The sequence below is a fragment of the Gallinula chloropus genome, assembly GCF_964237585.1.
Source record: "Gallinula chloropus genome assembly, chromosome: 3".
NCBI classification, from domain to species: Eukaryota; Metazoa; Chordata; class Aves; order Gruiformes; family Rallidae; genus Gallinula; species Gallinula chloropus.
Window position 1 is genome coordinate 67201260 of NC_140087.1, and position 27641 is coordinate 67228900.

Sequence of the window (27641 nt, forward strand, 5' to 3'; positions counted from 1 at the left end):
CAGTAAATTTTGGAACTCAGCCTTTTAATAATTCTTTAACGCTCCGGTTAAATAGACATAGACTATATCTATAGTTCCTTTTTTTGTATATGCTTATAACACTTCCAAGAACTCTTGGATGGTGGAGAGAGGGTACACATGATAGAGAAGATGTATTGAAATAATTATGTCTTGAAGAACTTGTATATTTAAAAAAGTTGATACACAGTTTCCCACCCTAGTCAGGAGAGGTTTTTGGTGTTGGTTTGGTTTTTTTCCCTAGTACTCCTCTTTTTCTGACTTTTTTTCTAATTATCATGGTTTTTGCTGTATTTTGTCTTTTAGCTTGAGTTCTAAGTCATTCTAGGCTGTTTTATCTAAAGACTTTTCACTGACTGTGCAACCAAATTCTATTCCAGTGTGTGAAACCTAAATTCTGCCTTGTAGTATGAAAACCCAAAGGTGTTACTCAATGAGTAAACAAGGATATGAACTTAGACTGGCACCTTTTTTTAAGGTAACTGCTCCTGTTCCATGTTCATACTCTTCAGTAAAGCCAGACTGCTCCTCTTTCATTGAAAGATACCTTAAAGGAGGTTGTAGTGAGGCAGGTGTTGGCCTCTTCTCCCTAGTGGCTAGCAACAGGACAAGAGGAAATGGTCTTAACTTGTGCCAGAGTGATTCAGATTGTATATTAGGAAAAATTTCTTCACCTTAAGAGCAGTGAAGCATTGGAACAGGCTGCCCAGGGAGGTGGTGGAATCACTGTCCCTTGGGGTGTTCAAAAAAGTGGGTAGATGTGGTGCTTCAGGAGATGGTTTGGTGGTTACGGTGGTGAAGGGCTGATGGTTGGACTTGATCTTGAAGGTCCTTTCCAGCCTTGATAATTCAGTGATAAACTAGCTCAAGTTACCTTGAATTTACAGCATGTTGTATATGTAGTCAGTAACTGCTGATGTATGATGTCTGTTGTGGCTTATCCTATGATAAATTTTATATCTTAATTTCATTTAATTTCTGTAGAACAGAGAGAAAATGTAATATAGAACAGTAGATTTCATCCACAAGCATTGTAACTTTAAAAAGTTTGGTGAAAAGGAGGGTATTTGCTCATGAATGACTGGTTTGTTGAGATGCAGAGTATGTTCAGCAACAGAAGCCCTAGAAAAAGGTCAGGAGGACTTAGTGAATTTATAGGTTTCTGCCAGTGAAATTATGGCCATGATGCTGTAGGCTCCAATAGCAGTGTTTTACTGAAGCAAAGAGGATTTTCTGACGCTCAGCTTTTTGGGCTTGAAGTTTCTTCCGCTGGGCCATAAAGTTCTATGATATGTCCTCCTGTAAGTGTCCTCTTTTTTTGATCGCTATGCAGTAGAAGCAGCCCTCGGATACAGTGCTGTACTCAGAAGAGTCTTTGATAACTAATTAATTTGTTCTTACTAAGATCCCACAAAGGTACTTTGGAAGAGGCTGAGTGGCCCTGAGGCCTAGGCAGAGGATAGAGTTAATTTTAAAGCTTAAGTAGTTAATATGGTTTGAGCTGTTTGGGTCCAGGACTGTAGATCAATAAATGTTCTTGATCTCTTAGTCATCCTGCCAGTAAAATACTTTATTCGACTAATTCCTTTTATCTAATTGCTTTCTTGGAAGCAATTCAAATGAGTGTTTCCTCTTATTTTTGATGGACACTGGCCTCACTGAGTACAAAGCATTAATAATTTTCTATATTTTCAGCTCCTTTGAGGAGGAGAGAAGAGGCATCAGGTCTTACCTTACTGTAAAGGCTTCTTTGGAGGTTATGATTTCTTTTCTCAGTTTTTCAGATCATTAGGAATAGTGAGGAATATACCTGTGTTAGTTCACAGACTCATAGAATGACTGAGGTTGGAGGAGTGTGCTGGAAGACATCTGGTTCAACACACCTTCCACCCCCTCGCACTCCACTTAAGCAGGAACACCTAAAGGTGGTTACCCAGGACTATGTCCAGATGACATTTGAATAACTCTGAGGTGGGAGATTCCACAACCTTTCAGGGCAACTGATGCCAGTGCTTGATCACCCTCACAGTGAAAAAGTGTTTCCTGATGTTCAGGCGCATTGCCTCTCACCCTGTTTCTGGACACCACTGTGGAGAGCTCGTCTCTCCTCTTTGCGCTCTTCTTTAAGATATTTGTTTACATCTATAAGATATCCCTGAGCCTTCTCTTCTCCAGGCCAAAGGGTCCCAACTCTCTCAGCTTTTCTGGCTATGAGAGATCAACCAGCCCCTTAAACATTTCCCTAGCCCTTTGCTAGAGTCTCTCCAGTAGCTCCATGTGTCTCTTTCCCAGTGCAAGAGACATGTTGTCAAAAAATGTGGTGCAATTTGGAAGATGGTATGATGGCGCTATGGATGCCTATTGAAACTGGCCTGCTTAATTAATGTAATCTTAAGGTACTGTTGAGCTAAAAGCTCTGTTCTTGACATTGTTTGAAGCCCTTATTTTTCTGGTTTTCTACGATTTTGATATGTCTTCTGACCCACATACTTTCTTCCCAAGAGAACTACTAGAGTGGTACCTCTAGGAGAAATCATGAGACATCATGTGCAGGAATCAGAATTTTTTTAGTTATTACTGTGGGAAACATAGGATAGGAGCTGTAGATATGTTAAATTATAGTGGATTTTAAAGTATTGCAAAGGAAAAGCAATAACAGTTTTGAAAGAGCATTTAAACAGCAGTCTGATGGATGTATACAGGACCATAAATGTGTCCAGGAGTTACTGACCTTAATGCACATTTAAGTTACTTAGAGCTCTATTCTGGGATCCCTTCTCTCTGGGCAAATCTGATTTTGATCCTTTTCAAGATGTGTGTCAAGACAAGATGGATCTGTGTAGCTGGGCATCTTCATTGTGTGAGCCAGGAGTTTACAGAGGATGGTGATTTGCAGTCTTGCTATATTTGGCAAAATTACTGAGCTATCCTGTAATTGAAGAGAATTGTAATTTTGAGAATCAAAATTAACTTTCAGCTTGGGTGGGGGAAAACACCAATATTCTGTTGCAAGTGTCTGTCTTCAAAATCAGGTATATGGTGCTTGCCACTCTTCAAGCCTCATTTAGATGGTCATCAGCCTCCATAGTTTACAGAAGCTGGAGCTGGTAGCAGTGGACTTACTTAAATTTTCTTCTCCAGTACCCTGTCACACTGTCATGTTGCTCCCAGGTTTTTTGGCCTTCCGTCTTTGGACTTGCCATTTTTTTTATTTATTTATTAGTGGGGAGGAATGTCTTTGTTCTGGTGTAGAACAAGGGGAAAATGTACAGTAAATAGTTTACCTTCATTCCACTGAGAGGCTTTCGCATTTCCAGGCTTTGAACTAAGAAATTTCAATTTGAAAAGAGATGTTGTCATGATATCAAGGAGGTACTTTCCACTGTTCCTGTGAATGCATACAGGTTTATGGTTGAATTGTACACCTCTGAAGAATCAAATTTGCACTTGCTTCTGAAAGCCTGATGGAATTATTCTTCAAAGGTCCTGTTTGTATCAAAGCTGAAAGAAGGTACTTTGCCTGTGATTTCAGCATCTCTGTTGTCAGTTCATCAAAAACTCTTGAAACACAGAGGGGAACAACAACATTAGGAACAGGGAAAGGACTTGAAGAGTTAGAGCAGAGTCAGGAGTAGCAGAGTGACAGGGAGAAAAGGGTTCTATATGTAGGCAGCAATAAAGGGTCTTTTGTCCACAGCAGCAGCCCACCCAACCTTTTTTTGAGGATATGCCATCAGTAAAGCAGCAGCTGGGGCTCCAGTTTTGCTGTCCTTGGCAATCTGTTGCCTTTCGTGGCTACTTCGTTGCCCGCCTTGCCTGTCACTACCAGCTTCTGTGCTGACGGGAGATACAGAAGGCGTGCTGTGACTCTGATGTGCCGATGACTGACTGGGACCAGTGCAGTCCAGTAATGGCACTCCTGGGGCTTCTTGGTTTGTTAGTAAAGCGATCATACCAGGTCGCAAATACAAGCGGTCAAAATTAGGATGACTCACTCTAATGGTTGGCGTGTACCATTTTAGGCATTAATAAGGGCATTGCAAATTGTTTTCCTCCAGCATTGCTGCATCATTAAGCAGACAGCGGTTAAGGAGAACATGAGCACTGAGTGGTGAGCAAAACTGCTTAATCGATGAAGAATTTGGAGGGTGCTTAAAAACAAGGTATAGGACATGAACAGAAAAGACTGCCTCGCTGTTATGTGGTTAAATGCTGCCGTGGGGAGTTGTGATTTATCCCATACTTATTTACAAAGCTCCTGACTGAGGCTAGATAAAGTATTAAAGCTAAATTTGATGTATTTTTCCATTTTGTGGGTGTCTGGGGGAGGAGGACTGACTTGCAGCAGCCATCATTCCAGTTGAAGTGAAAAAAGCCTGCTTTGGGAGACAAGACAAAAGGGGGTTTCATGTTTAAACCCTATAAAGTAAGGTCAATGCTGATTTAAGCAGATCATGTCAAATTAGTGGGAACTGGCTATTCTTTGGCTGCTTGTAAATTTGGGACTGAATACCTTTTTTTTTCTTTTCCCAGGGATCTCAAAAAGTTAAATTTTGGTGATGTTCTGAGGCACAGTAATAAATGTCCCAGAAAACTATGAGAAAAATAACTCTGTGTTCAGGTTGTTTGTTTATTTTTTAGTGGGTTTTTTGGTTTTGGCTTTGTGGGTTTGGGGTTTTTTTTTTTATATAAGAAGCCCAGAAGATAAGGTTAGAAACTGCTTGATGAGAAGGGGAAGAGGATCTTATCTGAGCATCATCTCTTGTGGTCAGTGAATAAGGCACAGTCTGGTGAAAGAAATAGCATGAATCATGTACTTTGAGAAATATACATGAATGCATCATGTACTTTGAGAACCTCTTTCCTTGTGAAGAAGAGCTTTTGCTAGTTTCCCAAGTTTACAATTTATGTAAGACACATTGCATGCTGATGAAGACATTCATGGGAAGCCTTGTGGGAATCTGCTGGTTTCCTCACCTACTCTCAATGGACACTGTCAACAGTGGGTTGAACAAAGGCTGCCTGGTGTTTGCAGGGCTTTGGAATTTCTTCTTTGGCAGGTGCTGAGGTTTTTGTGCTCCATCCCAGGGCAAGAGTGTGATGAGAGTGTTGTTCTGGTGCCCAGCCTCTTTAACTGGAGGCCAAGCACAGTGTTTTTAAGATAGTCATGGGGATGCAAGCTGTAGTCTGGAGTATGGTCTTTAATTTGTCTTCTCCCTTTGTGATACTGAGCAGAAGAAGCAGTCTTTCACAAACTGCCAGTTGAGGTTTCCTTTGGTGTGGGGGAATTGGCAGCTTCTCCCAGCCCATTCCTTCTCCAGCAGATCCGTTAGCAGCTGGATCATACTGGCCTCTGGCTGTGCCCAGATGATGGATGGCTTTGGTGAGACTCATCACATAAAGCAAATCAGAGCAATTCCCAGTCTTCGTAAGCCATGCTGGTGTGGCCATATCAGATGAAGGATGTGGTTGCTTAATGAAAGTTCCTCCTCTTTGAGTTATTCATCAGGTTTTATTCTCTTCTTGTGTTAATTGTTCAGACTGATTAATGCTGTCCTTACAAGCTGAGCTCCCTTAAACACGCGTGGAGCCAGTCAAGCTCCTGCTTGGCTCTTGTGACCTGAACAGCCTACCATAGGGACAAGTAGTAGAGCTGGTCGGCAAAAATATTATCAGAGAAAGCAAAGCAGGAGCTCTCTGGCTCATGATAAAGCCATAAAGCCACTCCTGGGGCTGCAGGTAAGGAATAACGACAGGTCTGGTTCTAACTTACGCTTTTAAAACACAATATTGAGGGCTTGACTCTAGGAACACATTTTTGATTCGTAAGTACAAAGCATTCCATAACTTGCTGCAGACTTAAAGTATTAGGAATTTCTAGAATCTTACAGGAAACTAGTTTGCCATTATCCAGTGCAGCAGAGGGAGGGTGAGATGAGGCAATAGTGAAGAAAGGAAATATCAGGTGGGTAACGTAAAGGGTAGGCTCTCAAAATAATGTAATATTTGGGTTTTGAAAGAGCAGGAAAGAGTTTGGTGTTTTTTGGTTTTTGTTGGGGTTTTTTTTTGTAGAAACAAAAGCAGTAAGAAGCGGTGAGCAGAGCTGGTTGTGATAGGAATGACAAATGTGCCTGGTCGTGAAATCCTCTACATGTAGGCATGGGGAAGTGGCTTCCATAATGTACTTTAGCTAGCTGATTTGCCTGCATCGGCCTTATCTTCTTCATGATGACATGATGAACAGCTGGTGGTGGCATTTATTAACTTCATGTTTGAAACCAAAGTTCTTGATTTCAGGCTGTCTTCAACTTGACATTTTTTTTAATATAGATTTAAGATTGTTCTGTTAATATTCTGTAATTTAAATAGCTGAGCCGTGATGGTAAGCTAAGGTTTATATTCAGTCTCTCATGTTTTGTTGTTTCTTTTGTTTTGTTTTTGTTCTTGGTTTTTTTTTTACCCTCAGGTGGTGGGTTGACCCTGGCTGGAGGCCAGGTGCCCACCAAAGCTGCTCTATTTCTCTCCCTTCTCAACTGGATGAGGAGAGAAGATATAATGAAAGGCTCGTGGGTCCAGATAAGGACAGGGAGAGATCACTCACCAGTTCTCATCATGGGCAAAACATACTCAACTTAGAAAATAATTTATTTTATTACCCAAGCAAAACAGCGTAGAGCAATGAGAAATAAAACCAAACCTTAAAACACCTCCCCCACCCCTTCCCTTCTTCTCTGGCTCAAACTTAATCCTGAATTCTCTGCCTCCACCCCACCAGTGGAACCAGGAGGATGAGAAATGGGGTTTGCAGTCAGTCAGGGGAATCTCTGCTCCAGCACCTCCTGTCCCTCCTTCTATGCTGACCTCATTGTCTGCAAAGTTTCTCACATCTTCTCACTTCCCTGGCTGCAAAAGCTGCTGCTTTTTTTTTTTTTCCCCCTAACTCTGTTATCCCAGAGGTGCTACCACCATTGCTGATTGGCTCCACCTTGGCCAGCAGCGGGTCTGCCTTGGAGCTGCCTGGTATTGGCTCTGTTGGATCTAAGGGAGGCTTCTAGCAGCTTCTCACAGAAGGCACCCCTGTAGTCTGCTCTCCCCCTCCCCACTACCAAAACCTTGCCATGCAAACCCAAAACACCCTCACAAGAATTGCCTAAAAATTCTGGTGTAGGTTTAATAGGGTTTTTGTGGTCTCTCCCTCTTCCCTCTATAAATAACACTGGATTTATAAATGTTTCTAGGCATTCTTGTATTAGAGAGAATGGATAGTAACTCGCTTTAACTTGAACAATACAGTGCTTCAAAACTAAGTGTTTATAAAATTACCTGGTTTGTTCCAAGTTTCTCAGAAATGTATTTGGAAACCTGTGCAATGTCATCATCTCCTCCAGCAGCTCTGTTAATTGCCACTGTCCAAGTTTGGCTGGAGAGTGGGAGGCGGTTTCATGTGGTCTAGGTCAGCCCCTGGCTGGTAATTTATAAGGAATGGTGGAGTAAAAAATGACAGCTCTTGGGTGAGCTGGTCTCACCTTCTTTTGTTCAATTGATGTATTGCTATATGTTGAACTAGGTAGAGCTGCTTTATTGACTTCTGTAACGTTTCACTGTTTGGTCTAAGAGTTTCAGCAGTCCTGGGAATTGTTACTTTTACGGTTAAGCCCGTTCCTAAAAATAAGCCTGCTCTGTGCTCCCAGGAGAAACTGCTGAGGAACAAAACCTGCGTGTGTTTGGCCTGTGCGTGAGGTGAGAGATGGGTGTAAGACTCTGCTGTTCCACACAATCAAAAAGTGGATGTTTCCCAAGAGTGGAGAGACTCTATCTTGCCAATAATAGCTCAGGTGTACTGAATGTAGAGAATTTGCACAAGCACAAGAGCTCTCTCTTTGTGTTTGAAATTAATGACTATCGAAGGCTGCTTGACAACAGATTTGGCATTTTTAACAGTGTTTTGATAATTTTGAGTACAGTTTTTAAGCCTTTTGTTGTATGTGCGTTATCATATGGAGTGCTGGACACTTAAATCGTCTCGCCCTGCGACTGCTGATTTCAAACTATTTTTAAAGGTGTGTCCTTTCTCATTGGAACCAGAGGTCAAAACTGCAGAGGCATTGAGTCTGACTTTCCAGTTCAAGCACAGCAGAACAGTTGTGATGTTGACATCACAAACAGTAGATTGTGAAGCAGGCTGTCTGGATTGTTTTAGAGAAAACTGAGGAAAGGTCTTGAAACTGGGCAGCCTGAAGTGCTTTTGTGTGTTTATAAGCTCACCTGTACATCCTTTCCTGAACAGCTTTCTCCCTCTTAACAGTGATCAGTTTTCTGCCAGAGCAATGTCATAGGTTGGACAATATCATTCATGGCCCTACTCTATTTATAGGGTATTTCAGCAACCCCTCCCATAGCTCCTGTTTACTGATTCAGAAGAACTTTCACACTACATTGTCTCCTTTCATCTTCCGCTGGCAGAAAAGAGAGGAGTTGAGTTTCTCCTTGAAAGGCAACAGAGCATTTCTGCTTCTCCTTCCAGGCCATGGCTCTCATCCTTTGGATTTAGTAGAGGAGGTTGGGGAGGGGAGGGATGTGAGTGAGGCACCTGCTGCTCATGGTACTTCTGCTTGGCTGCTTCTCTCACCTCCGCTTCAGAAATAAGGAGAGATGGCTAGTGAAGACTAGTAGGAGATAAGGAAAAAATGGGTCTAGAAGGCACAACCCAGTGGGAAATTGAGTTAGAAGTGAGAATTAGGGTGAAAACAAATTGTGCAGGAGCAATCCCTTGCCTTGCCTAAGCCCTGACAGCAGTCATCTATCTGGAAGTGTTGGCAATTTTGCTGCACAGAATTGGCCTGATCCAGCTTACATGTTAAAGACAAAGCTTATAATTTGGGAGTTGACAAGTTTTTTTGATATATACCAGATGTAACTTCAAGAAACTCAACAGAAGTCACTGGCATGAGAAATACTGCACTAGAATAAGACTCTCCATGTTCATTTTAAAATATTGTCAGTATTAACCCTTCCTCTGTGGTTTTTCCCCCTTTCCCTTTTTCCTTCTCATCAACCCAGAAGTAGTTTTGATATTTCTCTTTTTCTGTCATGCTGTTCTTGTGGTACAGTGTTTGTTTTTCAAAGCCAAAGGAGGATTTAATAACATTCAGCTGATCACAGAACAGCTTTGCTTTTAAAGCTCATTAGCTAGGCCCTGTCTCCTGGATGTTGCTTTCAGTGACATGCCTGTCACAGTGACAAAAAATCACGTATATCTGTGTGTTTATTGTGTGTCTCTGAAGTCGCCTGGTGGGAGGCAGTGCTGATGAGGAGCTTGAAATCAAAGCTTTGCCTCACCCGTGAATGCTCATTTTCCAGTTTGTTTTATAAACAGAACCAAGTGACCCTCAACTGAGCAGGCTGTCAGTGCCTGGACCTTGGTCATCTACAGTTTGGCATAGTTGTCACTTTTGGCTAAAACTGGCAGGAAAGCACAGGTTCAAGACAGGCCACAAGCTCTTGTTAATTTTGTCAAAATTGGTGTCTGTAAAGAGGTTTGACTGCTCCTATGGAGAGGAAGCTGATTTATCTTACAAGATGCTACACAAGGACCGGCTGGCTTGCAGGTGAGCATGTACCTGGCTCTGGATCCCTGCTTTGTGCCTGCTGAACATCCCCATCAGGCAAGTGGAGAACAGTGGGGGGGACTGTGGGTCCCGTGGAAGGGAGAGACATGAAGCCAGGACTTGAGTGGCTGTGGTGGGGATGACAGTGGCTGTGGTGTGTTTTGCTGCTCACAAAACCATCCTTTTCTAATAAAATACGCTTGTGGAGTATGCTCAGGTGTTTGCTCAGTTATTCAAAAACTCATCCAGGCTAGACTAGTTAGGTTAGGCTGAAATTTGTGCAGTTAAAAATAGTAAAAAATGGGTTCTTTAAGGTTGCTCTTTTTAAAAATTCCTTTCTTCAAGTGCCCCAAGTCGTATTATTTAAGTTCACACTGCAAGCACAAACCATAGAAACTTCCTGAAATTTCCAAGCTAATTAGGCATCTTTGGGAGCTGGGGTTTTAAGCAGAACACCAAAGATAGAAAAAATGTGCAATAAAACCACAGGAGAACTGGCAAGGAAGGTTCAGCGAGGAAGTAAAGCAGAAAGTGGGATGGAAATGAACATGCTGTGTCCACATAACTGTGGAGGCAGGTAGGGTGCACTCTCCGCTGGTGGCTATGCAGTCTGGATTCTGCCAACAGCTTCCCCATTCCCCAGCTTCACATCTCTTCCCATCTCCTTGTCCTCCTCATTCTTGCTGCTGCCTCAGCAGTTGTTGTCCCCTGTATTTAATCTGCAGACCTCTGCTTTGTCAGGATTGAGGGATTAGAGGAAGAGTGAGTCCAGCAGATGTACCTGTGATGTTGCAGGCTCTGCTGGAATCTCAGCTGGATGCAGGAGGGCTCATGAAGCATCAGGCACATGGTGTGGAGCAGTCAGATATGAACCTGTCATCTGCACTACACACTGCTTACACTACACAGTGGCAGAGAGTTATTGTCTGGATGTGATTGAGTTGAGAGTCTTTCACCATATTTATCTTTTCCACTTTGGTATAGCAAAGTGGTGTTTTAAGTTGCCCAGGTTACGTTAGGGTACCTGAGAACCTGAGGCATAAGTCCCATTAACCTTGATAACAGCAAAAATCTGTTCTAATAGGCGGTCTTAGTCTGAAGTTCTGGGTTGGAAGGAGTATAAAACTGCAAGGAGTCATGATGTAGAAATAAAGTTTTTTTAAAAGCTCAGTTGACTGGATCCAGATAACACAAAATAGTTTGTACCTGATGAAGTTTCCACAGATTTTTTTGATAATACCTCTGCTCCTCAGTAATCACTTGTGCATCAACATCACTCCCTCATTTGTCTTACAGCATCATAAAATGGATTAAGATGAGCAAGGGAAAAAGCATACTTATTCCAAGAGAGGAATGGTTAATCATGGCTTTTTTCAGGACTAGCTGTTAAAATGTAAATACAGACCATATATCAATCCAAACTGACACTCAAAGGTAGACAAAGTTCCCAGTATATTTTATGGTTGAATTATTTATTATCTCTTCTAGGTGTTGTGACCCTATCATATTCATTCTGAAGAATTTAATTGTCTTAGTAGCATTTAAGATGTATTATAAATCGCTTGGTTTGGGTTTTGTTTGGGTTTTTTTTCTTAAATAAAACTTTTGCTCTATTTAGGTCTAAATGTTATTCAACCTGCACTATGTACTCTTTATGTGTTCTTTAAATAAATCCATTCTTTCATCTGGACAAAACCAAAATGAAGCTCATCTTGCTACAGAATCTCTGGCCTTATTTTTTTGCAAGGCTCTCAGTGTCCTGATCTGTGCTATGTAATCAAAAAACCCTGAAGTTTAGGGCCTTGTGAGGAATAGCTTTAGTTCAGACTGCTAATGATCTGTTTCCTTACTGCTGTTTGTAATGATGCCCTTTATAATGTTCAGTAGAGTCATAGGTTTAAGAACACAGTCCTTTTAGAGTTGGTGAGGTGCTGATTATACCTACACACACTGGGTCCCATGGGAGTCAAGTCTGCACTTAATATAATGGCTTTAAGATAACTGTTTCTTTTCTTCCTTTAGGCTCACAGCTGGCAGCCTGGGATCAAGAACCCGTACCGTGGGGTCGTAGTATGGCCTGTTCCTGAAAATGTTGAAATTACTGTGACGCTCTTTAAGGTATGTCTTGTTAAAGTATAATCTTTACTATTTCATAAGTGACACATGAAAAATTCTGTTTGGAAAGGTCAGATTATATTTACAAGTCCTAATCTTGTTGGGTTTAAGGCATTAACTGCACAGCCTCATGTCCCCAGCTTAAATCCATCAGAGAAGGATGGTCTGTTCCCTGCCAAAGCTTACTTTTGTAGTTTAGTTAACACACTGAAATACCACATTGAGCTGATTATGGCAGGTCATTGGCGTAGAGTTCAGTACATGTGTAACTGCACACGTAGTACGTGTGTAGGGGCTTGGCATGGGTTATAGTTTGGTTGGTTTTCTTTAAATGCTGTAAGCCAGCAGTTGTCAAAACACAGCCATTCCTAAACTTCCTCTTTCATTTGTGATGCAGAGACACTATTTCTTACGCTATTCACCAGGAAACAGAATCCAGCTCCGAATTTCACAGTATTTAGTATGCCACACAAACATTACAGTACTTACTGCGATTGCAGTTGTGGGAGTGGATGTGAAGTATTTCAGTAGAACAGAGAAATATTAGATTTCTATGGGGGATTTTTTTACGAACTGCATTTGTTCTATCAAAACGAAGCTTATTTGTGTGGCTGCAAAGCAGGAGGAGAAATTGATGGTTATACTAGAACTTATTTCCCAAATATCATTGGGCAATGCCCTCTCTGCAAAAAGATAAACAAGGCAGCTTTGCATGGGTGACAGTGTAGGAGGCTGCCTGGGAGGCTGAAGATTTCTGGGATTTTCCATTTGTTCTTTCTTGTTCTTTACTCTGGTGTCTCCAGCTACACTCTAGTTATTCTTGTTTATAATTGCTCCCTTTACAGCTTAAGGCAACAGCAACATACTTCTTTCTGATTAGTAATATTTATATTTATTTGTCTTGGGGACTTCCCTGAATAATTGCTTAGAAGTGGCTTCTGTTTAGCCTTAGAATGTGAATTTATTACTTAGCTCATGAAGCCTAAAAGGGGAAGGGGGGGGTGTTCTCTCATATGTTTTTTTCCTCTCTCTGTGTCTATCTTTTTTTTGTATGTGCGTGTCCTTGGGATTGCCAATAAGCAGAAATGACCCAGGTTGCTACTGATGTTAACTACCATAAATTTGCCTCTTTTAGCAGATACATAGTCTTCAACTGAGGTTCAGAAGTTCAGTAGCAAAAATTGTTTGCCTTCGCATGCTTCAAGGGCCTTCGATTAAAAGTTTAGCACCGTTACGTGACTCTGCTGCCTGGCTATGTAGCTGAATCTTGTTATGTAATGCAGTAAATGAGACTTAATATTTTTAACATTTAAAGTGGGGCAGAAATGGCTGTATGTGTGATAACACATTGCATGAAAAATGAGAAATGAAGTTGTTCTGGGTGCAGCTCTGTGATACTGTGGCTTTGGAGTGTATTCCAGGCTCCTCCTACCACACTACACTACCTTTTTATTCTTACCTGCACCACTTCAGGGCTGTATTTTGTACTACAGGACAACAAACTTGTATTTGTGCCACTTAAAGTGAGTGTGACATCTAGAACCAGATAATGAGGGGGGAGAAGGGCCTCTGGAGCCAGTGTTAGGTATTGCTACAGCCTTGATTTTTATCCAGCAGTGATGCTGCAGGTAGATTTGTTCACTGTATTCCCTTCTCCTCTCCCCAAAAATGAGCCTGCCCATCACAAGAGTTGTTCTGTGAGGAGAAGGAGCATGCATGACACCGGAGGCTGTACGCACTGATCTCTGGGGGAATAAGCACAGGCTTTTACAATCCAAACATTGAGATCATGCAAAAAGTATTACATTCTCACACAGCTTTTATGTAAATCAGCTCTAGTTGATCCTCCAGCTCCTCCAACCTGCGCATGGCCAAGCCCATCTATTTCTCTTGTCAGGATGTGCAGGTGTGCTAGAGCAGTGCTTTTTGATCAAGCTTGGTAATGTACCAGCCGTACTGGTTTTGTGTGTGACCAGCAGCCTGCCTGGATGAATGCGCTGTGAGTGATATGTGAGTGCAGGCAGAATATGGTGTTAGTGCTGTGCCAAGTCCTCTGATGGCTCTGTTGCCTCAGCACTGCAGCAGCACTTCAGCTGTAGCGCAGGACATGTCCTAACACCTGGAGAGGCAGGATTTCTCTGGCAGGTATGTTCTGGGCAGAGATGGTGGAAAAGAACTATCTAAATGAACCCCCTCCCTGGAGGTGTTTGAGGCCGGGTTGGATGGGGGCCTTGAGCAGCCTGGTTTAGAGAGTGTGTCCCTGCCCATGGCAGGGGGGTTGCAACTTGATGATCTTTAAGGTCCCTTCCAGCCCAAACCAGTCTGTGATTCTATTTTTTGCACAGCTGGTAGGATACGTTGTCTGGTCAGCGCTAGGGTAGTGGGAAGGAATATATAATAGCATACTGCAGCAACCTTTTTGGGACCTTAGTCAGGTATTCATATCATTCCTTCTCCTGTAAGGAGAGAGATAAAACCATGAAAGCTCAGAAAAAGAAACATCTCATCTTGCAGGTCTGTAAAAGACCCTTTATGAGCCACTCCCTTATGTAGAGGAGGGACACCTGAACGTTTGTCCCCTTGCAGTAAGTACACTTAGTGTGGTAGCATTATTTAACAAACAGTAGTAGTTCTCTTCCATTACAACTCAGGAAGCTAAGAGAAGGTGCTGGCTCAGCATCCGTGCTGACAGAGCCCACTGATGGGAGCAGGTTGCTCTGACAGAGCTTTGTAGCAATCAGAGATAACAAATTAGCACAGTGGTGCTGTTGGAAATAGAAGTGCGGGGAAGGGAAAGAGCGGACTCAACAGACAGCTATGTGTTTTGGGAAATGATTCACACAGTAGTGGCTGTGCATTTCTAAGTGGCTGTTGAAACGTGTCGCTGGTAGGATTAGAAGATAAGTCAAGGTTTCAAGTGCTGATGAGAATGTTAAGAATATCCTCTCCAGTAGTCACCCGTGGACGCTTGAGAGCTGGCTAGCAAAGTGCCTGGGATCAGTCGACAGATGAGATGTTTTGCATTATCTGCACATCCCTGTTTTGCATGTTGGCTTGTTTCCAACAGTATATTTGTAATTCTTAGGCAAGCAGAGCTAAGTATTAAAAATAATATAACATTTGTTTAGAAAATTCTCAATCAAATAAATAAAGACTTAGTTTTATTTCACTGAATTCTAGGCTGCTGGTAAAACTTTATAATGCTCTAGAGTCATGTGGGGCACCACATCAGATGGATGGATGGATTGGTTTAGCTTCCTTTGACTACCTGTAGCTCCTGCCTACCCAGCTGGCTGACATGCTAATTACATAAAAAGTTCCACCTCTTCTGAATGTTTAACTTCTTCCCTAGCAGTGGGCTGCACTGATGTTTGGTTATGCCTTGGGTTTTTGAACCAAAGTGAGGAGAAAGGAACACTGTGAAACATTAAACCTGTTGTGCATTTTAAGTCCAGGGTTTGTAGTGCTTTCATGGAAAGATGCACAAGTGCCAGAAAAGCTAGCTGGATTCCCTTTTCTTTTGTGGTTTCCATGGTTGCACTCCAGAAGTTAATTTTTTAGAGTCCCTGGCTAAGCAAGTTTTAACCATCATATATGAAAGCTTGTATACTTTTCTGTGCTTTTATATGCAAACACACATATCTGTATCAACTGAGAGAGATTTTAAAAGGCATTTTTGCTGCCAAGGAAGCCCAGTACTTTTAGCAAAGCGCAGTGAATATCAATTGTATTATGAGGATTTAAATTACAACATCGTTATTTTCTAGCTTAAAAGCAAGGTGAGCTTCCCAAGCAAAAATGTTTGTTCTTCTAGAGTAACCATGAACTTTGCTGCTTTGGATTACAAAAACCACTTGTGGTTTTGGTAATGTACATTGGTGCAATAAATCATGTATCATTGCATCAATGGGGAAGATTACCAGCTCTTCGTTCCAAAGTTTGAAAAAGGCATTTTTAAAGGCATAGCTTTTTGAAACACACACACAAAAAAATACTTATGTGTAAAATAAGTCTCTTTTTGCCACCTATTTTATTCTTGTATTGTTAAAAAGTATTCCCATCCCCACATGGCACTCTTAAATAAAGCCCAAGTCAATCACGTGCTTTGATTATAGTGCAGTAACTGGCAGTGAGCTAATGGGAGCTTTCCAGCAGTGTTGATCAATACACTGTCTTGGGTCAGGGAGGAAAAATAACCCCCCAAAACCTTCTCCTAAAGCCATTTCCCAGAAGCAAAGAACAAATCCAGGTTCAGAACATACTTCTTTCAGTTTAGGAGGGACCAGTGGCTTGACCAGACACCATGGAGGGTATTCTGTAGCAGGAAAAATCAGCCCTGTAGACAATACAAGATGATGTGTGTCAGGTACAAATATCATACGCTCAGGGAAGTGAGCACATTTGCACACTAAATCATTAAATAGCCAGGGTTAGTGGGGGAACTAATTGTAAAAAATATATTTTATAAACAAATAAATATCAATCCCTGTTGTGTTTCTAGCCTGGAGGCTTTACAGGAAAGTGTGAGCTGTTGTGAGCTTCATGTGGTTATTACGGGGAGACTGTTCTGCTGGTCTGCTGAGAGCTCCCTGCTTTCTGGAAGCTCAACAAAAGCTGTATGTGACTTTCTAGACTAATCAGACCTCTATAAGCAGTATTCAAAATTACAAGAATTGGGTCAAATTTGGAGTCCTCTGCAGCTTTGAGCAGCCAAGTACAAAAGCTGAGGACAGATGCTGGAGATCCCAGAGCATCTGCTGTAGGTCACTGGCAGAGGAAGATCACAAACCTTGTCATTTGGTCTGATTAAATATGACAGCTCTTAAGTAGTTATTCCCCAAGAAGAAAGAGTGAAGATTAAGGCTGGTATGAAGTGATCTAATTGAAAAGCAAGCTTCAAAAGCCAGGAAAGCTTAGGGATGAGGCACAGGGAAGGAAGGGAGGAAAGGGCTAACAGTCTAAGGATTTTCCCCACCTGCTCTGGCTCCTTATTAGGAGAATCCTTTGTTTGGCGACATGTCATTCCTATTGCAAGAGATGTAGAAATAATTCTGAAGATAACTTAAACTATTGTTTAACACTGAAGTGTTACTTCAGTCTTCCGAAACCACCTTATACACTGCAGAAAGGATCTAGCCCTTGACAAAGCTCATTGTGGAATGGGCTGATGATGGACCAATCACTGGAGAACAGGAAAACATCACAGATGCATTCCTTGTGGCTCTTCCTTTGCCCAAACCCAGAAGACTTGTCTGTTTTCAAGTAGTTGGCATGTGGATAGGCAGAATGGGGTAACAGAAGGAAACTATAGGTGGGATTGCAGACAAAAGTTTGTAGGACTGAGCTTGTTGAAAGCCAGCAGATCTCTAGGAAAGTTGTTAACACAGCTACTGGGAAAATGTGAGATGGGCAAGGGTTTTGGTGCTGGACCAAGGTTCTCTACTGATCTTGAGTTGGAGAAATTACTATCCAAGAGTGTCACTGTAGGAGGACTGTAAGATGATATTCTGTCCTTTGCACAGTTCTCTATTATTGGCTTCTTACCTGACAATTACCTTACCAGAAAGAAAGAAAGAAAAAAAAAGTAGGGAAAAAAAGTAAAAAATTAGGGGGAAATAAGAAGGCACTAAAACTTAGTTGCAGGTACCAAAAGGGACCATCTGACTGAGAGGCAAATGCATGTGTGCTGGTTTTGGCTGGGATACAGTTAATTTCTTTTTAGTAGCTAATATGGGGCTCTGTTTCGGATTTGTGCTGTAAAGAGTGTTGATGATATGGAGATGTTCTCATTAGTGCTGAGCAGAGCTTACACAGAGCCAAGGCCTTTTCTGCCTTTCGCCCCACTCCACCAGTGACCTGGCTGGGGGTGTGCAAGGAGCTGGGAGGGGACATGGCTGGGACAGCTGACCCCGACTGCTCAAAGGGATATTCCGTACCATATGGCGTCATGCTCAGCACATTAAACTGGCAGAAGAAGCAGGAAGAGGGGGACTTAGTGATGGTGTTTGTCTTCCCAAGTAACCACTAAGCATGGCGGAGCCCTGCTTTCCTGGGGATGGCTGAACACCTGCCTGCCCAGGGGAAGTAGAGAATGAATGCCTTGGTTTGCTTTGCTTGCGTGTGCAGCTTTTGCTTTACCTATGAAACTGGCTTTGTCTCAGGCCATGAGTTTTCTCACTTTTACCCTTCTCATTCTCTCCCCATCCTAGAGGGAGGGAGGGAAGGAGCGAGTGGCAGCATGGGGTTTGGTTACTGGTTGGGGTTAAACCATGACAACATGGAAAATGAAAGAGGAAAATGAAGCCTGTTGCTCACTCTTAAGGGTGATGATTCTTTCTCACACAGCAAAACGAGGAAAAACAAGGCTTTCAGTCTGTTTACTGAAATACTCAGTTTTCAATTCAAGGTAAAACCGTAATAAATATTGTTAGAGTGTAGTTGTGTGACTGTGGTATGTTAGTAAATGGAAGGAAGGTGATAAATAAAAGGCTCTTGCCAACTCCATTTGTGTTACAGTAAGGTAAGAGGCAGTGTCAGGCTGAGAAGAATACTGGAGGTGGCTTGTTCCTTGAGCCTTTTAGGTAATTTTCCTTACTGTGTCCTATTGGGAAGGAGGATGGGCATTAGGCCATCAGTGATTCCTTGTATGTACGTGCAGGTGAGGTGGACTTTTGTGTGCTCTGTTATCAGGCAGGGCTTTCAGATGGCAGAAATTTCAAAGGCTACTGTAACCTTGCTTTTTAGGGTGGTTATTCTCTGCTATGGCATTTTTTTTGCTAAAGAATAGTCAGCTGTGTAGTCATCAAATAATAGTTTGCTAATTCATCACATGAGTTTTATGTGGGAAAGGAATGGAGAATATAGGTTTGCCAGCAAGGGAAGTATGTGGTAGTGTTTTTCACCAGTATTTAGCCTTTTCAAATCCAAAATAAGATGAAAGATTAGCCAGATTGATAGAAACAACACTTTTTATGGAGACCGCATGTGGAAATGTTAGCCCTAAGGGCGAAATGTTGGTTGCAATAGAAACTCTGTTGTAACTATAATCATACAAGTATCTGTTACTGCTGACCACGTAATAAAGTTAAAAGTTAGCTACAAGTAGGACTACGTATGCTGCTCCCTGGGCTTCTAATAAAAGTGTTCTAGTGAGAAGAGTGAAGCCATTTAGATGTCTGTGGCAAGGAAATGCTGAGGCATATGTGTATAAGCTTATTTGGGGTTATTCTAGCAAGAAACGTGACTTTAAAATAATCTGTATTTGTCTTTAAATCTGAAATATCTTCCACCTATGCAAAATGTCTTTCTCTTAGCCTATTTCTTACTCTCCAAACTTTCAGTAAAGCTGTTCATTAGAGAAGTCCTTGAAGCTTTTATTTTTATTTTTCATTCTGGATAGTTGGTAGGGAGTTTGGGGTTAAAGCACTTGTGTTCCAGAAGTGTTCACAACTCACTTTCAAGTACATGCTAAAATGTTGAATATCAAGGAGGCTTTTAATTATCCAGCATTATTTTGCTCTATCATTAGAAATATTCAGAGAACCTCTGAACGCTGCAGAATCAGGCAATCAGCTTTACTGCCATTGATAGAAGGGCTTTGTTTTTCTGTATGGATTATTGCCTTGCATGAACAAATAACAACTGCTTTGTTTGTTACGTGGGATAAAATACTGAGCCCTGACTGCAAGCAGTTTTAGGTAAACCCACAGGCTTGCGTTAATAGCTTTTGGGGGGTCTTGAAAAATAACCCAGCTGAGCAGCATGAAATATTTAAGAGTTTAGTCACTTATTATGGAGTAGCTTATTAAAACATAAAGTGATTAATGATCCTATTAAATCTCATTATGTCATTTTATGCTGTATCAAAGGAAGCAATTAAACAAAAAGGTAATTGCCCTAGGTTAACTCTTGAAAATGATAAGTATTTAATAGTGGGATTACAGAAAATCATATCTTTAGAATTTATATAGGATACAGCAAACTAGCAGGTATTGCATGCTTTATTTACATAATGCAGAATGCCACAAACCTGATTAATGTGATGGATATATAATTACACAATCTGATATTTACAAGTATGTTAATTAGAACATGGAGATACATGCAAAATTATATTGAGGTATCTACTTGCTCTTCTCTCCTTATAGCTAGCAGTGCAGCATATTTTCTACTCATTTGTAGCGTTCAAATTATTCTTATTTAAAAAAAATTCTAAAAAGGTTTATTCATATATCAAATAATCAGTTTTGACATGTTTCTAGTATCAGTTTTTTTTCACTGCAGCTACATCACATTGTTGGAGTAATGAATTTTAAAATGTTTATTGCATATGACAGCTGTGGTTGTAGCTGTTAAATATATAGCTAATGAGGGTGTCAGTGGTGTGATGTGTTGATGAATTCCCTCCATGAGCATGTTGATACTCAGCAGGACTCCTTCAAGGAGAGCCAATGTTTTACAGGGGCTCAGCAGAGCAGTGAACCTGCTTTGCTGGATTTTGTACAAAGCACTGCGCTGGAGGAGATAGGCTGATATCCTCTTAGAAATGTGATTGTAACTCATTCAGTGAGGAGGTTTATTCGGGGGCGTTCTTTCCAAGCATGTGTGCTGAAAAAAGAAAAAGTTTCACTAGCTGTTGAATTTATTTTGTGTTACTTACACAAAATAAAAGATTTTGTATTAGGAACTAGTTAATCATTTGTAATACTGTGAGATGGTATTCTTGCTACTACTCATTGTGTGCCTGACTTAAAGGCAAAACTAAGTGTAACAAGGATGGTTAGAGGAAATACTAAGATAAGATGAGCTGAAAAGAATGGATGTGAGGCTTGTAGCATTCTGTAAAGAAAGGAAAGATGGTATTGACGGAGATAAACAAAGGAGAAGCAAAATACTGTGATCTGTTTTGTTAATTTACAGCGGCAAGATGGAATTGGTGCAGTGCTTGTGGTATCATGAGTGGGCTCTAAATAACAGCAAGGAAACTGCAGGTGCTGTGGGGTCTTGTATATGATGAAGACGAATGCTGATCGCGGGGAAGTGACATTAAGCTACAAGTGTTTGTAGCACACAAGTGTCAGAGGCAAAGGGGTAATTGAGTGGTTACCTACAATTAGAAATAATAGGATAAAATTAAGGTATAGCAAAATGAGGCTTCATGTCAGAAGAAAGCCTAAAGTCACGTTCTCTTAGTGTGAGAAGCTGCTTTGCAAGAGGTATAGCAATTATTTTGGTACAGTTGTTGGGAACTAGACTGGATGAGAAATTTTTTTGTTTTGGTTTGGGTTTTTTTGATAGAGGCATGAAAAATGTGACTTAGTGTCTCCACTGTTACCTTCATTTCAGACGACGACAATTCAGTTTACTCTGCTGGATCGAAAGCTCATTAAATGGAAAACAAATTCCAACTATATGAACTTTGTTACTTTCTGTTACTACTGTTGTCCTCTTGATGAAAATGCTTTGGGATGTAATAGAAGTGTTGTGAAGTAAGGAAAATTGTGCAGAAGCTGTGACTTTGGACCTCCAGATCTCCACCCATGCTGACAGAGTCCGGGCCTGAGGAGGCTGCGGTGATGCCTGCTGTAGGTGTATGCCTTCTCATGCCAGGTGGGAGCAGTGGCTTCCTCTGCTGCTCTCTGCAAGATGTAGATTTATTGTGCTTATTTGGGAAGTAAAACTTAAGAATTAGTGAAATTTATCTCTTTGTCTGGTTTTGGTTTGGGTTACTTTTACCCTAGGTGAAAGGAAGTGGAATTACAGGCCTTTATCACAATCAACCTCATGAGTCTTTATTAAACCTTCACTGTCTGCTTTACACCAACTTGCTCATCATCTTATCAACATCTGTTGAAGTCTTCTAGCTAAAATACTTCCCTCTGTGTTCTTCAGTGGGTAAAAATATTGCTATGAGTATATGACAGTCTTGGCTGAGTTACAATTTCTTGCACTCTGGATTTTTTTTTAGACTTAAGTTCTCTGATTTGTTTTTCTAGGATCCCCATGCTGAAGAGTTTGAAGACAAAGAATGGACGTTTGTCATAGAGAATGTAAGCTGGAATATTATGTTGTTTTTTTATATGTGTTAGACTAAGGGGTGTCCAAATGCTGTAGAAGGTTTGAGTAAAATCTGAGCTGCTGAACCACTTGCTCCTTAGTAATAAAACCTTATTAAAATATCTGTTGTTATGTTCCAATTAAAATACAGGAGAAGGGAGTACTAGAATATAGTACACTGCTTAAATTCCTTCCCTGTAACCATCAGTCTTCCTTGCACTGCTTTGCTCTGAGCAATGGAGTAAACAAGTTAGAGCTGGGTTATGACTCATTGTTTTATGGGTTGTGACACATTATTTTTCTATGAGCCAGGGAGTGAACAATTCAGAGCTGGGTTATGACATCTGTACATCCCAAATGGCAGCGCACCCTTCCTGGTTTTGAATGCTGCTCTTCAATAAAGAGCACAGTTCCATCACCTGCATTTTACAGGTGAGAAAACAGAGGCAGGTGGAGAGGTGGGACCAGCCATGGTCACCTAAGTGAAGAGTCAGAGAGTCATAACATACCTGTCAGTCTCACTCTCTCTGCATGGCAGAGCTGTCTCAGGCACCAAGTTGGTAAAGTGGCTCCTGTGAATTGCTAGCTCCTCTGGATCAGGAGCTCTCAGAACTTGCTGGCAAGCTGAGTTTGAGGGCTGTACAGACACGATGTTGTGCCACGCAGCAGGGCTTCATGTTCCATAGAGAAACTGCTTCATGAAGTCCCCTTCCCCCTTCTTGTCCCCTTCCCCCTGCAGCTTCTGCTCTGTGGCTGCCCAGACTTTAAAAAACAGAGATCTACTTTACCTGGACTTTGCTTGAAGAGGAAATTTCTTTTTGAAATACATTTAAAAGTACTGTGATAGCAAAACGGTGTGTTTATTTCTCCATATAGTTTCTTTATGGAGTGTTTGTCAGTTACATGATTTAATTTTTTTTATGCATAGTGTTTGTTTGCACTGGAGTATTGGGAAGCAGTGGAATTGCATGTTACCTTTTTTTACCCAAAAATGCTGCTTTTTATTTCTTGTCAATATCAAAAATTATTTGGATGTCCAATGCTAAGGTTTATTCTCATCAGCAGTGACTCAACATTTAAAAGGTTGAAAGCAAAGTGCTTAATTTACACTTCTGTTTATAATGTCAAGTTTCTATTTTCATTTATGGGACTTAAGAACACAAAACACAGTTTAGTTTCTGTTACCTGGAGTTTCCTTTTCTTTCTCACAAAGTTTATTTTAAACCGGAAAGTTTCCATCACCAATTGTCACTGTACAAGTAAGTCTGCATAAAACAATGTCAGTGTATTTCTCAGCCAACCCCTCTGGGCAATAGTTGGGTTTCCTGTGACATTGCAGCAGATTTTTTTTTTCAGCAGCTTATAGGGGACATGGAGGTTTCTTGTTCCACTTTATAACGCATTGTGCTTTTTTCATGTGACACACAGAGGTGCAGCAGTACAGCTGCTGCTGGCTGTCCCTGCTTCCTGCCTCGGATCTTCTCACAGTTGCAGGAAGGCTTTCAGGGTGGGAAGTTGCTTTGGTTGCTGTGAACTAAAATGTGGCTTCTGCCAAAACATATGGAGACAGTGCCAGTATGTATCACTGATGGAGTAATCTTTTGTTCTGGGCAATCTTACCCTTTACAACCTCAGTTATGCCATTAGTTTATCCCACAACCACTGCCAAATGGTCATTGGTAGGTAGGCATTTATGCTTGGATTAGAGGATATATAAATATTATCCTCAGAATAATAAATGTAATAAATAGTTTTATGGCAAACATTATGCAGAGCTAAAGCAACTATAAAGCTGATTACTTTTAATCACCTATTTTTTTCCCTTTTTTCTCTTTTTTAAGATGAAACGCTACTAAAAGCTGTAGATAGTGCCAAAAATCTAATCTGCAAATACTTTTGAAGATATGGAAAACTCTTTTCCAAGAGTAACAGCTCCACTTAGTGGTGGATGAAAATATGTTCATCTGTTCGAGCAAGTTAACTGTCCAGTGGCTGGTTGACATTTTAGAGCACAAAACCACCTGCTTGTTAAAAATCTGCAGGGCAGGGTGGTAGGAGGCTAATCTTCTTCCTCCCTGCATTGTCAGCATTTATCCTTTCAGGCTTAAAGTATGGGTTTTTCCTGATTTTAAGGGAACATACTTATCATTGAACCTGACAAGGGCAAGTCACCTTTGAGAAATGCGGGGACATCTACAATCTTCTGTGAGCTTTTCCTTTTTCTCCAAGTATGTAGAATACTTTGTCCTCACAGGCTGCAGGGTTTCCCTTCCTCCTTGATTAGCCACACTCCCAAGGTAAAATACTGAAGGCTGGAAAAGTTTATGGATTTTTTTTTATTGTGAAGTTATTTGAATTTTGCTACACACACACACACACACACACACACACACACACACCCCCCAACTTCTCTTGAGCTTTTTTTTTTCCATTACTATTAAAATTCAGTCTCCAAAATCATTTTGTAATGCTTCAGTGTGGCTGAGCAAAGAGATACTCAGTTGAAGTTTGATGCCTTTGCAGGCAGATGCTGCCCAATTCAGAAAAGGATTATTCTGGACTTTCAGAGCAATTTAAGTGGTGGTGAGGAAAATTATGCAAGATAACCATGCTGTTAATGAAAACAAAGCGACATATTTGGAGTTTTGGTTCTGGGATGTTTTACTTTTTTTTTTTTTTTTGGTGCTGGGTAGGTTTTGGTTTTGGTTTTTTTATTCATCAAATACATATGTATTTTGTGATGCAGCACCTAAGTTACTGTAGGATTGTTTTTTCTAACTGTATTTTTAATGCTGTAGTCACTGTATTCTAGATGAACTCTTATATGTCTCGACTATGTGCCAAAGCCACAACTAGTTTGTTAATAACATTTAAATGCTGATATCCATTTTCCATCATCCTCTTCCATGACTTTACCTCCTATGGTAAATTCCTTGTCTCTAATTTCACCTTTGTGAAAGGTAAAAGTCTGTGTATTTGATTTTCTGTGGGTTTTGGTTTTGTTTTTTTTTTTTGTGAGGCAGTTTTTCGAGTTGTCTTGCTTTCTGTGCTCTTCTGAGTAATAACGTTAATGTTTAGACTGGCTGTTGCAAGTTAGAGACCAAGGAAGTCATAGCTAAGCATAAGGCTTACCCATCTGTGGAGAAGCTTTCAAAGTTTTACAGATTTGCATTAGTTTATTTTGCCTAATCAGCTTAAAGAACAAGGACTAGTTGCCTTCCTTTTAAAAACATAATTCACTTCCTCTAGTAAGTGATTTTTGTCTCTCCATTACTCTTATGGGCAATTTGAACACGTGCTGTTTCTACACTTGTCTGCTTTCACTGTCTGAACTCCAGCTACCACTGTTGGGTTTTGTTCAGCTTTAACTTCTGATTTCTCCTATAAATTGGGGCTTCTGAGTAGCAGTATCAACAAAGAGCCTCCACATAGCAAGAGACTCTGTATGGGAAAACTCTCAAAGACAGCATTAATGCCTCCATCAACCTTTCTGTGCTATCCCATCTATGTAAAAGAATATTGCACTATATCTTTGCCTTTTAGCAGTAAAATAGCTTTCAGGTGAAGTGGTCTGTGCTGAAGCAATCATTAAGTGTGCCCTCAGAAGTGCCAGGGGCAGCTGGTGAGTTTTAATCAACTTGAAGACTGCATCTCTAAAAGTTTAGAGTTCAGCTGGTCTGAAGTTTGGGCTGTGTTTCTTGATCTCTGCAGATTGGGTAGCTAACAGAAGAACAGGACAGGAGCGAAGAGTGGAAGTTTAAGTTGGTCCAAACAAAGTTTTCACTGGCTCTATGTACAAGAACTTTGTCTAAAATAAAGGGAGCTGAAGTTGGGGAAAAAAGACTTTTTTCTACTTAGGGCGCTCAAAACATGGGAAAGTGCATGAGAACATCCACTGAGGACAGACCATCACATTTGCCTGTTTGCTGACAGCTTTGTAGACAGCTGCCTCTTATGTTCATAAATGAAATGGAAAAAATCATAGGAAGTTTTCAGAGGATTCCTAGGATTTGGCCTATGAAACAACTTTTCCAGCTATTTGTAGAAAAGTTTATTGAGCCCAGATTTGTATCTCTAATAGCTAATAAATGGCATTCAAATATATTTCCAGGTTCATAGTAGGTTTCTCCATCTTCTCTCTGATGCTGTGTGTTTTGCCTTTGTATACAGGTAATTCAGAGGGCCCAGGGTTGCCGTGAGTAAGCCCTTTCCAGCAGCACTGATGTAATCAAGGCATTGGCAGTCATAGCTGTATCCCTGACACAATCATACTCCTCTTTTTATGTGGTAGGCCTGTTAAAACATGGTCTTTGCTAACTACAGAAGAGGACTTACTAATTTGGCAGATGAATGGAGAAAAGCGCCCTGCCTGGATTTGAAGCTTGTGCTCTGAGATTCCTCGAGGCTGGGGCTGGAGTCGGCCTCACCTGGCCTGGCCTGTTGGCTCCGGGCAGTATGATTCCAGGCAAACACTTGACTAAACTATTTCTTACAGCTTTTTAAGATGAGGTCCCTGCAGCATCTCCAGGCAGTGAGAGCACTCCATTGCCTTTGCTCTTGGGAAACATTCTGTCCTAAGTCTCAATTTGATACGGTTTAAGGCTGCTATTTCTTGTCCTACCAGTTACAGGTATGGAGAGCAGATTCTGCCTGCTGTGTGGCTGGAGGCGCCCTCCTTTCTTCTCACCTCTGATTAATCAACTGCAATAATGTGAGAGTGGTTACACATGGGATTTCATTTCCCTTGATTGCACATTAGCAAATCATTAGCATTCTCCTTCTAAGGACTCACTTTTGGGCTCATGGCTTTGAGGGATGATCAGCACCCAGCTCTTCCTGCACACCGTCACCTGCCTGGTGAAGCATTGCGCTGAGTTTCTAGGCTGTTCTTCTATGGAGATCTTGGAAACTGAACTCACTTCTGCATCTGTCCTTTCTAGAGAGTTTTCCAAAGTGTTTTGGTGGCCACTTTAGACAACTGTTTTCTCATAGTGCCATAATGAATGGTGAAGAAAACCATGCTAGCCTTTCAAGTCTGACAGTGATTTATAAGATGTCAGATGTCTGACACATCCATGCTTCCAGTAATTTTTTTCATGTCCTTTAACCAATATGAGTACTCTAAATGATTTCTCTGGGAAAATACATCCAACAGAGCTGCTGAACTTAGACCAAGAGAATGTAGAATTTTCTGTTCATGCAAGCCTACAGCAAACAGTAAGAAATTTAAGCTGGAAAAGATCATCTGACTTCTGTTTGTTGCTGTTATGTAATGTCAGGATCCCTAACCCAGAAAGTTTTGAACTGGCCTCTGCTCAAATGTGAGCAAAGCCATGAAATGAAAGAAATGTTAGAAAAAGTTACAGAATATTTGGCACAATCTAGTTTAATTTTATCGGAGCAAGTGCATTGTTGTATTTGTTCCCCTAGAAATTCCCTATCCTGACTGCTTACGACTATTTTTCATTTTCAGTGCCCTAAAGCACGTTACATCACTCACAGGTTAGGGGAGGTTATTTCTCTTTTCTAAAATGCCAATTTTGTTATTTTTTTAGGTATGACAGCATGCATAAAGGTGGTAAACAACATGAAAGTAATGGGAAGGAGAGGGCAGGTGGATGGGATCTAGTTTCTAGTCTTCAAGGTGACCACTTAAATATGATACAAGAAAATGAGGTATTAGCAAGAAGTTAAATTTTCATCAGATATAACTCTGAACATGTTGTTTTTCCAAAAGGGGTTTCTCAGGAAACACCAGCTCATTTGAACATGAACAGTGATTAGCCCAGAATTTCGGTAAAATCAGACTTTTACACTGTGTGTGTCTTTTACTACAGCAGTCCT

General features: G+C 41.0%; 1 protein-coding gene across 1 annotated transcript in view; it reads left to right on the plus strand.

Moving 5' to 3' along the window:
• The window catches only part of EHBP1 (EH domain binding protein 1), a gene marked incomplete at its 5' end in the record, with an annotated part of 222802 nt that overhangs the window by 33184 nt on the left and 161977 nt on the right, over nucleotides 1–27641 (plus strand). The window contains 2 exons of the mRNA XM_084262567.1: nucleotides 11649–11744; nucleotides 21737–21790. Coding sequence (XP_084118693.1) covers nucleotides 11649–11744; nucleotides 21737–21790 — 150 coding nt within the window. The remainder of the gene's footprint in view (nucleotides 1–11648; nucleotides 11745–21736; nucleotides 21791–27641) is intronic.